This window comes from Stegostoma tigrinum, chromosome 13 (genome assembly GCF_030684315.1).
Source record: "Stegostoma tigrinum isolate sSteTig4 chromosome 13, sSteTig4.hap1, whole genome shotgun sequence".
Lineage (NCBI taxonomy): Eukaryota > Metazoa > Chordata > Chondrichthyes > Orectolobiformes > Stegostomatidae > Stegostoma > Stegostoma tigrinum.
Window position 1 is genome coordinate 68254654 of NC_081366.1, and position 13800 is coordinate 68268453.

General features: G+C 41.5%; 1 protein-coding gene across 4 annotated transcripts in view; it reads right to left on the minus strand.

The window, feature by feature from the left end:
* tcerg1b (transcription elongation regulator 1b (CA150)) overlaps positions 1-13800 on the minus strand; it is a 109573-nt gene that overhangs the window by 8045 nt on the left and 87728 nt on the right. For all 4 annotated transcript variants that reach the window (XM_048543035.2, XM_048543032.2, XM_048543031.2 and 1 more), the window contains 2 exons: positions 5642-5792; positions 27-191 (listed from right to left, as the gene is read on the minus strand). In XM_048543035.2, the coding sequence (XP_048398992.1) occupies positions 27-191; positions 5642-5792 (316 nt within the window). The remainder of the gene's footprint in view (positions 1-26; positions 192-5641; positions 5793-13800) is intronic.

Below are 13800 nucleotides of genomic sequence, written 5' to 3' on the forward strand. Positions count from 1 at the left end.
TGCACTCTTTAATGTACAACGCTTACCTTAGCTAGCTTCTCCATATACTGCTTAAAGAAATCCTCCCTTAGCCCAGAGCTATCCACAGCTTTGTAACGCGAGTCACTTTCAAATTTCTCCTTCACTTTGCTCCAACGTAACTGACTGTCCAGGTGATGCTCAGACAGCATATCGAAGAAGTTGCCTTTTAGCTGCTCAGTATTGAGGATTTGATGAGGGGAGAAAACAAGAATAAATCCAAGTCAGGAAAAAGTTTTGCAACTGTGTTGTTTTAGTCACCATTGCATTTACTCACCTCACACTGAAGTAAAGTGAATACACCCTCCAACTAAAGTTATAACTACCTTAATAAAATATTGCATGGAATGCTAATTTTTATTTTATAGATCTAAGCCTAGTTAATAGAAGATCCAATTTTTAGGGGGCAGGGTCTTGACAGTTTTCTCAAATCCTTCAAAATTAAGTACAAATTATAAGTTTTAGCTCTGCTGAATTAACTTTTTTGAAATAGCTTTTTTTTGAAAAGAACATTGGTGCTAATACATTCATTGTTTGCAATTTTTTAAAAACATCTTAGCATTAATTAGTTTCTTGATTTATTTCAACACATTACTTAAGCCACTGGCACCATATGCAATAGCTTAGTGAGTGGGATGTTTCACAAAGCCAGTCACTAGTGCTCTAGGATCCAAAGTTACAATGCAATGAAGCTGGGGTGATTGCTGCTCAGCTAAAGATGGAGGTGCCTCAGCCGGCAGTCAGAGACAGAGCACTCACTCCAGGACAGCAAAAGGCAGACAGTAGAGTGCCAAGCTACCAAAGAGTTTCAAATTCATGACCAGCCCATTTTGAGAGGCATATGCTTGTTCCTGTAGACAAATCTTCCAAACTGATTTAAAATTAGCTAAGTTTAATTAACTACACATTAAATATTCAATGCTGTTCTTGGAGCAAAACAGGTTCTGTGATTGAACACCATTTTTCAGACAATCGATTTCCATTAAAATGCAACACAACAATACGATTTAGTTGTTTTAGGATCATTTTAAAATTAGATACGAATACAGTAGCTTCAGACAATTTGTGTACAAAATGGATGAAATTCATCACAAATTAAAAAGCCCAGAAATATTGTAAAATTATTTTGTACAAATCCTCAATTGGTAGAAACAGTTTCTTTTTAAAAACATGATAGAGAAATTTAAAAATAAACATTTAAAATCGATCTATGCTTTAAAATTGTAGGAACATTGCAGCCAATTTTAAAGTACGGGGGTTTTAAACACAAGATTACATTGACATACAGCAACTTTAATGCGTCTATATGATGGGGGATTGTATCCATCTACCAGTTAATTACTTATTAGTGTTTTAAATTAAGCATATCATCAGTATACAGATGTGTGAAGCTTGCTGAGTCTAAGTATAGTTATATTGTCAATTAATTCAGTACTTTGGTTGCTGTTGAAAATGAACAGTACAATGTGAAAGATCTGAAACATAGTTAACCAAATTTCTTTCCCCACCTGAAAGCTTATTTCAAAAAGAACTAAACACATTTTACAGTTGGAGCTGAAAAAATCCTTTCAACCACTCTGCACATATTGGATTTTACTGGTAGCTCCAAACATCTTTTCCATCTTAATTTTAAAGGATATTTCAAGATGATACATCAGAAACAAAGCTGGACTGATTGCTACACCAGAAATAGGAACAGAAAGGAAATGCAACTGGCAAGCTTGGCTTGGGTTTAAGCACCAAATGTGAACTTGTTTATGCCACTTGCAGAGTGAAACTTGCACTCAAAACAAAGGAATGTCAGTACTACTGAAAAGAATGTTATTCAGCAATGTCAGGTACTCAACTTGCAGTGAGCAAAATCCCAGCAAGATGCCTCTCAACAAGGCTGACCATTCAAAGGCAAGCTTGAGACAGCAACAGCAAATGCTAGGCAGCATTTAAGAGGAGCACTGGGTGTTAAGCAGTCATTAAATTTGCTGCTTTGATCAAATACGTTAAAAGTGGTCCAAATGCATGAAACAGTGCTGGGTAAACTGACTGAAGTCAACACATTGTCACATTCTGTTCCTTCAGTCTTGGTCAGCTAAAGGAAGTGTCATGTCATTTTCATTCCAAACATTTTAAGTTAATTCATTTCTTCCTTTCACCCACTTAACTTGGTTTTCTCTTGCAAATATGCTCACCCTTTTTGGGGATAGCAAGAACTGCAGATGCTGGAGTCAGAGATAACACAGTGTGGAGCTGGAGGAACACAGCAGGCCAGGCAGCATCTGAGGAGCAAGAAAGTTGGCCTTTTGGGTCAGCCCAAAACATTAACTTTCCTGCTCCACTAATGCTGCCTGGCCTATGTTCGTCCAGCTCCACATACTTTTTGGGGGTCCAATTTCATGGACTTTGTATCTGATTGAGGTGGCCATCCTGTGTGGGGGAGGCATCTATGGCCCATATTGCCACATGGGAATGTAATAGCTGAGCACAGCTCAATATCCACACTTCCAGCAGAGGGTGCTGAGTAGCAATCTGGAGAGTAAACTAATCTAAGTTTGCTGATGATACAGATTTAGTTGGGATTGTGGGCTGTAGGGAACGCATGAAGTTGCAAAAAAGAGTTAGCGAGATTACATGGGTCGGCAACAAGGCGACAGATGGAGTACAATGTGGGAAGTGACAGGCTATTCACTTTGGTCAATAAAGACGTAAAATTTTTTAAATGGAATTAAATTGTCAAATGTTCATACTCAGAAAATTGGGTGCACTGGTGCCGAGAATACATTAGCATGTTCATTACATAATTAAGGCAGCAAAAGATGTGTGGCCTTTAAACAAGGGGATTGGAGTACAAGGGTAAGGAAGTCTTCTCATGGGGCTTGGATGAAACCACACATTTGAAGAACTGATAAATACAAAGTGCTAGACAGGATCTTTCAACGGTTGTGGAGACATAAACAGTACTAATGTTTCGACTCCAATGATTTCTCTTTGGAACTCCAGTCATTGGAATGAAAATGTAAACACAGTTTCTCTCTCTGTAGATGTTGCCAGGTTTATAGAGTCTCTACAGCACAATGCATTTAAGATCTCTAGCATTGGCAATATTTTGCTTTTAACTGGAAAACTGTGTGCAGTTTTGATTTTTATATCGAAGGAAGAATAATTGCTTTGAAGGCAGTTTCAGCAAAGGCTCATGAGATTGATTTCTGGAATGAGGGTTGTCCTACGAGAAAAGTGGGTGCAGTATTCTCTGGAGTTTACAGGAATAAGAGGGTAATCTTCTTGAAATGTGCCACTCTAAAAGAGGTTTGAGAGTTTGTTTTTGCTGGCTAGGACAAGATCATAGTCTCAGGATAAAAAGGCAACCATTTAGGACCAAATGGGAGAGTCTTATTCATCGCTTGGAATTGTGAAACTTTGGAATTATCTACCAAGAAGATTGTGAATGCCGCATTAATGAACGAACATAACTAAGATCAGGAATAATAACTTTCTCATGGTATCAATGGATACCATGAGAAATGGTATTTGCACATTCCAATGTGCAAATAAATGGATAAATGATCAGCCATGACAGTTTTGAATGGAATGGGAGAAGTGCTTCAGGGGCTGAATGGTCTGGACCAGCTCTTACTTCTGACATCCTTAAAAAGAATGATGAAAACGGTGCTGCGGATGAGGGATTTCAATTACATGGGCTGACTGGCGTTGTTGGGCTGCTCTTCAAAAGACAGGCTTAAGAGATGATGTGTTGGTGGCTGTTAGGACAGAGAAAACAGGGAAATATTGGTTCCATTGGTGGAAGATTCAAGGTGAAGGACCATGCCTTAAAGGAGTGGCAGAAGAACCAGAGATGAAATGGTGACTGATTGTTTTTTCAATGAAATGAGTGGTTAGGATGTGGAATGCACTGCAGGAGAGTGAGGAGAAGGCAGCTTCAAACATGGCTTTCTAAAGGGAATTGGATGATTGTTTAGAGAAATAAAATGCAGGGCTACATGAAAAAGGCAGGTGAATGGAATAAGCTAAGTTACTCTTCAGAGGACTGGCATGGGCATGACAGACTGAATGGCCTTTACGTTGTACCAATCTATGACCTAATAATTTGAGAAGTGGAAACCATTCTTGATTTCACAGCTGTTACCCCACCTCAATCCAGGGCAGCGAAGAAAATTATGGCACCACAATAGTCTGAGTTTAGTCATCTGAACAAGGTTTCTACAGCCACACTCTCTGTTCCCCCTTCCAATCAAGCAATGGGAAGATCTACAAAATGTTGTTCTACCTAACTCAATTTGCCAGCTCTTCAGGGACAAAGCGAGCAACACAGAAGGGGATTTTTTTTTGGATAGGGTAAAGGAGAGCTACACGTAAAGTAAACAAAGCATTTTTGTTTTAACAATTCAAAAAACATAATTTAATGCCAATAGTCAAAGATCCGAAGAAGACTGAGAAAGCTTCACAACATACTGCAACACTATTCCGTATTGTAACTTGTTAAAAGTACAACAAGACTAAATACAGATAGAAACACAAGTTAAAGTACCTTTACAAGAGTTAGCAATAGAATAAAGGCTGAACACGATCTGGTTCTATCCAGATCTTTTTTTTGATTGTTTTGTCTTAACACATTTCTGGGCACAACTCTCACTTCACAAGGAAAAGAACTAAAAAAATGTAAAGTACCAGAGCTGCGGGAGGCTAAAGTCACCACACAGAGAAACACCAATTCTTTCCTCACTAGGGATTCCCATAATACTTTGCTTGTCAGTGATTGACAGCTGTCAGACTGAACTGATTGATAGGCCGCACAGCACAAAACTGTAAAGACTATTCTCGTTATAAAACAGAATACATAAAATGGTTACAAAATGGCTTTAGAAAACATCAAAATGCAAAAGATCAACAAGTTACAATTTCTAAGAAAACAGATTTTATCAATAAACATGCAATTTTCAAATAAAAACATTTACAAGTAAAAATCTTTACTGTAGTACTGCAGTCAAATTTAAATTAGGCAATTTTTACTATTTCCAAAACCATTTAACATATTACCCTCTGAAAAGCATAATCATTATAAGCAGCTTCAGTCAAGATTTCTAAAAAAGAATATAAAAAATGTTAACGTTCATTTGTTAATTCTTTATATAATTTATGGACAAAATTTACATGAATAGCAGATATTCAACATTCTCCTGTTGCATATGTCACAAATGATTAGGCTTCAGAGGTTGAAAGAATCACATTCACACAGCACACAGGGACTTCTGGGAAGGCTGCAGTGTGTTGTTATCATAATACTATTGATGCCTCCTCCCTACCAAGCTGCATCCCAGTGGAAACCACATCCCCCAGGGCACTTGACACCACAGCAACACAACATTCAAAACTCATTAATTTTTAACACACGACCTTTATTTTTGAAACACACTGATTTACACATTGGATTTTCTTCCCCTCAAAAGATAAAACTACTGCCAGGAAACCCAAAGATAAAAGTGCACACTGAAATACACAAATAATTATTAAAAAGGTAGGTTTTGTTTCGCACGGTTTCTACTGGGAGAGTCTGGTGTCCCTCACATTCGCGCTCCCACCACTCACTCCACTGGAACTACAACCACCTTACCTTCTCTGTCCGACTCTTCGAATCTTCCTTCTCTCGTTTCCTCACACTGGTAATAAACTCGATAAACATGCTTTCCCGATCTTTCATCTTTTCAATTGCTTTGAATCTGGAGTCTTTGCCATATTTGGCAGCAAAGTCACTGAAAGTGGATCTAAATTTGTGAAATATATATATAAATCTGAATTTAGGAGTTTTGGATTGGTTATTTTGATATTATGAGCAGGTAAAGAGAAGAGACTTGGGTCAATTAAACTTCCTCTGCCATGTTGTTCGTCATGGTAGCTTCATCTTAACTACTTTCTCTCCAAATCCCATCATTCTCTATCTAGTTCCTTTCTATACATTCCAACTGACTTGGCTACTCACAACCTTCTGTAGCAGTGTATTGTCACTACTTTTCTGAAGATTATTCGTAATTCTCTTTTGAACAGTTTAGTAAACATTGTTGCTGTTGCTCCACAACAAAATTAGTCTACTTTCTAGGTTGACATAATGTAACCTCATTAAATTTTGCGATTTTATGAACAATTTCTGAGTTAAATTAAGCATTAGGAGTAGAATCTGGCCCTTTCATGGTATGAACTCTTGGTCAGGTTACTGCACCATCGTTGCCACCTGTCTTCAGGTGCCATTGTTGGATCAGAAATTCTGATGGAAAGAGTTAATAGAGAAGCATTGAGCTGGCTGATTATGGATTTGCACCCCACACGTACAAGCTCAATTGTTGCAGAGTTAACTAAAGACAGCACGATCAAGATCAAAAATCAAGATCTGCTCATTTATCACGTGCCCTGGCATGAGAGGAGACTGAGGCTAAGTACAGTCAACATGAATGGTTTCTCAGATAGAACTGTCTGACTCAGGACAAAGTAAGAAATAGAACCTGAGATCTTCTGGTTTTATTTTTAAATTCATTCATGGGATGTGGGCATCAGTGAACAAGCCAGCATTTATTGCCAATCCCTAATTGCCCATTAGAGTCAATATGACACAGAACTGTACAGCACAGGAAGGGGCCCTTGGGCCAATAAGGTTTTGCTGAACATGACACCAAATGAGATAGAACATAGAACATAGAACAGTACAGCACAGAACAGGCCCTTCAGCCCACAATGTTGTGCCGACCATTGATCCTCATTGATCCTCTTCATAAGATAAGCCCTCCAGTCCAGGCAGCATCCTGGTAAACCTCCTCTGAACCCTCTCCAAAGCATCCACATCTTTCCTATAATAGGGCGCCCAGAACTGGACGCAGTATTCCAAGTGCGGTCTAACCAAAGTTTTATAGAGCTGCAACAAGATCTCACGACTCTTAAACTCAATCCCCCTGTTAATGAAAGCCAAAACACCATATGCTTTCTTAACAACCCTGTCCACTTGGGTGGCCATTTTAAGGGATCTGTGTATCTGCACACCAAGATCCCTCTGTTCCTCCACGCTGCCAAGAATCCTATCCTTAATCCTATACTCAGCTTTCAAATTCGACCTTCCAAAATGCATCACCTCGCATTTATCCAGGTTGAACTCCATCTGCCACCTCTCAGCCCATCTCTGCATCCTGTCAATGTCCCGCTGCAGCCTACAACAGCCCTCTACGCTGTCAACGACACCTCCGACCTTTGTGTCGTCTGCAAACTTGCTGACCCATCCTTCAATCCCCTCATCCAAGTCATTAATAAAAATTACAAACAGTAGAGGCCCAAGGACAGAGCCCTGTGGAACCCCACTCACCACTGACTTCCAGGCAGAATATTTTCCTTCTACTACCACTCGCTGTCTTCTGTTGGCCAGCCAATTTTGTATCCAAGCAGCTAAGTTCCCCTGTATCCCATTCCTCCTGACCTTCTGAATGAGCCTACCATGGGGAACCTTATCAAATGCCTTACTGAAGTCCATATACACCACATCCACAGCTCGACCCTCATCAACTTTTCTAGTCACATCCTCAAAAAACTCGATAAGGTTTGTAAGGCATGACCTACCCCTCACAAAGCCGTGCTGACTGTATTTGATCAAGCCATGCTCTTCCAGATGGTCATAAATCTTATCCCTCAGAATCCTTTCTAACACCTTGCAGACGACAGACGTGAGACTTACCGGTCTATAATTGCCGGGGATTTCCCTATTTCCTTTCTTGAAGAGAGGAATTACATTTGCCTCTCTCCAGTCCTCAGGTACAACTCCAGTGGAGAGCGAGGATGCAAAGATCTTCGCAAGTGGCAAAGCAATTGCATTTCTCGCTTCCCAAAGCAGCCGAGGACAAATCTGGTCCGGGCCTGGCAACTTTTCAATCTTAATGTTTGACAAAATTTTCAGCACATCAGCTTCCTCTATCTCTATCCATTCCAGCATGCACACCTGCTCTTCAAAGGTTTCATTCACTACAAAGTTCGTTTCTTTTGTAAAGACAGAAGCAAAAAAACTCATTTAGGGCTTCCCCTACCTCCTCAGACTCCACACACAAGTTCCCTATGCTATCCCTGATCGGCCCTACTCTTTCTTTGACCATTCTCTTATTCCTCACATAAGTGTAAAATGCCTTTGTGTTTTCCCTGATTCCTTCTGCCAAGCCTTTCTTGTGCCCCCTCCTGGCTCTCCTCAGACCATTTTTGAGCTCCTTCCTTGCCTGCATGTAATCCTCTCTAGCTGAACTTGACCCTAGCTTCCTCCACCTTATGTAAGCTACCTTCTTCCTTGTCACTAGAAGCTCCACCGCTCTCGTCATCCAAGGTTCCTTTATCTTACCCCTTCTTGCCTGTCTCAGAGGGACATATTTACTCATCACTCCCAACAACTGTTCCTTAAACAGTCTCCACATGTCAATAGTTCCCTTACTAATGAACAACTGCTCCCAGTCCATTCTTCCTAACTCATGTCTAATCGCATCATAGTTTCCTCTTCCCCAATTAAATATCCTCCCATTTTGCCTAATCCTCTCCTTCTCCATAGCTATGTAGAATGTGAGGCAGTTATGGTCACTATCACCAAAATGCTCTCCCACCACAAGATCTGATACCTGCCCCGGCTCGTTTCCGAGCACCAAGTCCAGAATGGCCTCTCCCCTCGTCGGCCTGTCAACGTACTGCGTTAGGAAACCCTCCTGAACACACCTTACAAAAACAGCTCCATTCAAATCTTCTGCTCGAAGGAGGTTCCAATCAATATTAGGAAAGTTAAAGTCACCCATTACAACAACCCTACTGCGTGCACACTTTTCCAAACTCTGTCGACCTATGCTTTCTTCAATCTCCCTGCTGCTATTGGGGGGCCTGTAGTAAACCCCTAACGAGGTGACTGCTCCCTTGCTGTTCCTAATTTCCACCCATACTGACTCAGTAGGCAGATCTTCCTCGACAATGGAAGCTTCTGTAGCTGTGATACCCTCTCTGATTAGTAGTGCTACACCCCCTCCTCTTTTTCCCCCCTCCCTATTCTTTTTAAATGTTCTAAACCCTGGAAGATCCAGCAACCATTCCTGCCCATGAGAAACCCATGTCTCTGTTATGGCCACAACATCATAGCACCAGGTACTGATCCATGCTCTAAGTTCATCACTTTTATTCCTGATACTCCTTGCATGCCCCTTCTGATGAGCCCCTTCTGCCTACCTTCAGTCCCCATCCCTTCATTCCTTGCGTATTCATGTGCCTACCTGAAAGTCTCTTAAATGCCTTTACTGTATTGGCCTCACCACCACCTCTGGCAGTGCATTCCAGGCTCCTGCCACTGTGTTAAAAACAAAACTTGCCCCTCATGTCTCCTTTGAACTTTTGCCCTCTAATCTTAGTATTAGACATTTCAACTCTGGGAAGATTCTGATCGTCAATCTATCCATGCATTTCAAAATTTTACAGACTTCTATCAACTTTTCCCTCAGCCTCCGCTGCTCAAGTGAAAACCTGAGGTTTTCTAGCCCCTCTCCTTATAGCTCATACCCTCTAATCCAGGTAGCAACCTGGCAAATCTCTTCTGCATCATCTCTAAAGCCTCCACATCCTTCCTGTATTGTGGTGACAGAAACTGAATGCAATACCATAAGTGTGGCCTAACCAAAGTCTTATAAAGCAGCAACATGACGTCCTGACACTTGTACTCAATTCCCTGCCCAATAAAGGCAAGTGTGCCATACGCCTTCTAAGCCGACCGTCCTACCTACTTGCGTGGTCACTTTCAGGGAGGTCTGGGCATAAACCCCAAGATCCTTTTGTACATCAATGCTGTTCAGAGTCCTGCCATTAACTATACTTTTCCTGAACACGATCTCCCAAAATGCAGCATTAGACTATTTGCCATCTCTCCACTCATACCACCAACTGATATATAGCCTGCTATATCTTTTGACAACTTTCTACACTATCAACAACTCTACCGACCTTTGTACCGTCTACAAACTTACCAAGCCAACCACCTACATTTTCATTCAAGTTATTTATACATAACAAACAGCAGTGATCCCACTGCGGATTCCTGTAGAACGCCACATGTCATGGGCCTCCAGCCTGAAATACACTCTTCCACCACTACCCTCTGCCTTCTGTGGGCAAGCCAATTCTGAATCCATGCAGCCAAGTCATCGTAGATCCCATGCATCTTAGTCTTCTGGGTGAGCCTACCGTGAGGGACCTTGTCAAAAGCCTTCCTAAAATCCACATAAACAACATCCACTGTTCCACCCTCATTGATCAACTTCAGCACTTCTTCAAAAAGTTCAATCATGTTCGTAAAACATGACCTGCCCTGCACAAAGCTATGCTGACTGTCCCTAATTAGGCCATGCTTTTTGAAAAAGTGTAAATCCGATCCCTCAGAATTCTCACCAATAGCATCCCAACCAATGAGACTCATTGGCCTGTAGTTCCTTGGATTATCCCTGTTTCCCTTCTGAAACAGAGGAACAACATTAGCTATTCGCCAGTCCTCCACGGCCTCTTCTGTGGCTAGCAAGGTTACAAAAATCTTGGTCAAAGTCCTCTCCTGCTCTTCTCAAGAACCTGGGGTAGATACCATTGGGCCCTGGGGACTTATCCACCTTAATGCTCTTCACGAGATTCAACGCCACTTCTTCCTTGATTTCAAAATACCCTAATATATTAGCATGCTCTGCACAAATCTCACTATCCCCCATGTCCTTTTCCTGGGTGAATATCAACACAAACTACTCACCTACGATCTCACCCATATTCTCTGCCTGCAAGCACACGTTCCCTCCTTTATCCTGGAGTGGTCCTAGCTTCTCCCCCCTTATCCTCTTGCTTTTAACATACCTACAGAATGCTTTGGGATTCTCTTTAACCCTACTTGCCAAGGTCATTTCATGGATGCTTCTTGCTTTCCTAATTCCCTGCTTGAGTACTTTCCTGCTTTCCTTATATTCCTGAGGCCCTGTCAGATTTTAGCTTCCTAAATCTTTTCCCTTTTGACTACCTTCACAACCTCCCTTGTTACCCAAGGGGCCCTGACCTTGCCATCCTCATCCTTCCTTCTTACTGGAACATGCCGATCTTGAACTCTCCCCAGCAGGTCTTTAAACAGTTCTCACATGTCAAATGTGGACTTGTATCAGAGTCAACACGGCTTTGTGAGAGGTAGGTCATGCCTTACAAACCTTATCGAGTTTTTTGAGGATGTGACTAGAAAGGTTGATGAGGGTCGAGCTGTGGATGTGGTGTATATGGACTTCAGTAAGGCATTTGATAAGGTTCCCCATGGTAGGCTCATTCAGAAGGTCAGGAGGAATGGGATACAGGGGAACTTAGCTGCTTGGATACAAAATTGGCTGGCCAACAGAAGACAGCGAGTGGTAGTAGAAGGAAAATATTCTGCCTGGAAGTCAGTGGTGAGTGGGGTTCCACAGGGCTCTGTCCTTGGGCCTCTACTGTTTGTAATTTTTATTAATGACTTGGATGAGGGGATTGAAGGATGGGTCAGCAAGTTTGCAGACGACACAAAGGTCGGAGGTGTCGTTGACAGCGTAGAGGGCTGTTGTAGGCTGCAGCGGGACATTGACAGGATGCAGAGATGGGCTGAGAGGTGGCAGATGGAGTTCAACCTGGATAAATGCGAGGTGATGCATTTTGGAAGGTCGAATTTGAAAGCTGAGTATAGGATTAAGGATAGGATTCTTGGCAGCGTGGAGGAACAGAGGGATCTTGGTGTGCAGATACACAGATCCCTTAAAATGGCCACCCAAGTGGACAGGGTTGTTAAGAAAGCATATGGTGTTTTGGCTTTCATTAACAGGGGGATTGAGTTTAAGAGTCGTGAGATCTTGTTGCAGCTCTATAAAACTTTGGTTAGACCGCACTTGGAATACTGCGTCCAGTTCTGGGCGCCCTATTATAGGAAAGATGTGGATGCTTTGGAGAGGGTTCAGAGGAGGTTTACCAGGATGCTGCCTGGACTGGAGGGCTTATCTTATGAAGAGAGGTTGACTGAGCTCGGTCTCTTTTCATTGGAGAAAAGGAGGAGGAGCGGGGACCTAATTGAGGTATACAAGATAATGAGAGGCATAGATAGAGTTGATAGCCAGAGACTATTTCCCAGGGCAGAAATGGCTAGCACGAGGGGTCATAGTTTTAAGCTGGTTGGTGGAAAGTATCGAGGGGATGTCAGAGGCAGGTTCTTTACGCAGAGAGTTGTGAGAGCATGGAATGCGTTGCCAGCAGCAGTTGTGGAAGCAAGATCATTGGGGTCATTTAAGAGACTGCTGGACATGTATATGGTCACAGAAATTTGAGGGTGCATACATGAGGATCAATGGTCGGCACAAAATTGTGGGCTGAACAGCCTGTTCTGTGCTGTACTGTTCTATGTTCTATAATGGGAACTGCAAATGGAGAATCTGAGATAATGAAGCGTGGAGCTGGATGAACACAGCAGGCTAAGCGACATCTTAGGAGCACAAAAGCTGATGTTTTGGCCTAGACCCTTCATTAGTAAAGGCTGAAATGTCAGCTTTTGTGCTCTTAAGATGTTGCTTGGCCTGCTGCATTTATCCAGCTCCACATTTTGTTATCTCAAAATGTGGACTTGCCTGGTAACAGCTCCTCCCAATTAATACTCCCAAGCTCTTTGCCTAATGCTGACGTCATCAGCCCTCCCCCAATTTAGGACTTGGTCTTGAGTTAGCCTCGTTCATATCCATCTTAAAACTTAAGGAATTGTGGTCACTGTTTCCAAAATGCTGAGGCAGTCTAGAATCACATGTCGACCAGACCACGTGAGGATGACAGACTTCTTACCCTAAATGACATTAGTGAACTAGGTGGGTTTTTCTGTCAATTGTCAATGGCTTCACGGTCATCAGTGGATTCTTAATTCCACATTCTTTACTGAATTCAAAATTTCACCATCTGCCATGAAGGAATTTGAACCAATACATTAGTTGAGATTCTGGATTAATAGTCTAGCAATAATACAAATAGGCCACTGTCTTCCCTCCTCAAGTTTACAGGACTGAGTACTAGGTGATGTACAGGGAAGGAGGGCCTAATGACCTCTTCCCACTATACCACCAAGATATCACACCAGCTCTCTTAACATTCATCTCAGTTCTCCAATCCACATCACACACAGGCAACACACAGTTCGCAAAAAAAAATCACCAATCGTGAGATAATATCATGTCAATCCTTTTAGAAATTTCAATCAATTCTGAATGAATTTTAATCCAACTTAGTCTTATAATCTAATTATATCCCATTTTATTCACGAAAAGGTCATTTATATGGGACTATTATAATTCAAAACAATTAATCTATTGTATAGCATGCCCTTGCAGTATGAAGGAAGTTTAATATATTCTCCATGCAAGATTATGATCACTTAGCAAAAGGTTGAAGGACATAAAAGAATATCAGAAAGTTTGTAAATTAAGGTTGGACCCCACTAATAGAAGTTAATTTTTTTTGCTTATGACGTGGCTTAACACTTGAGTATAAACTTAGAAGTTCAAGGGAAAAAGAAATTGCATCTTTCCCTCAAAGGTACTCTCCTGGCATCACTGACAGAGTTGCTTGTATTTTAAAGGAAGTATGTAATTCAAAAACTGTCAAACTGTTTTTAAATATGGGAGTTATTTCAGCTACCTAACCATAGAAAGTGAGTCAACAATGGTATCTAGCCCTTAGTGTATGCATCCCCTGGCATTTACACTTCTT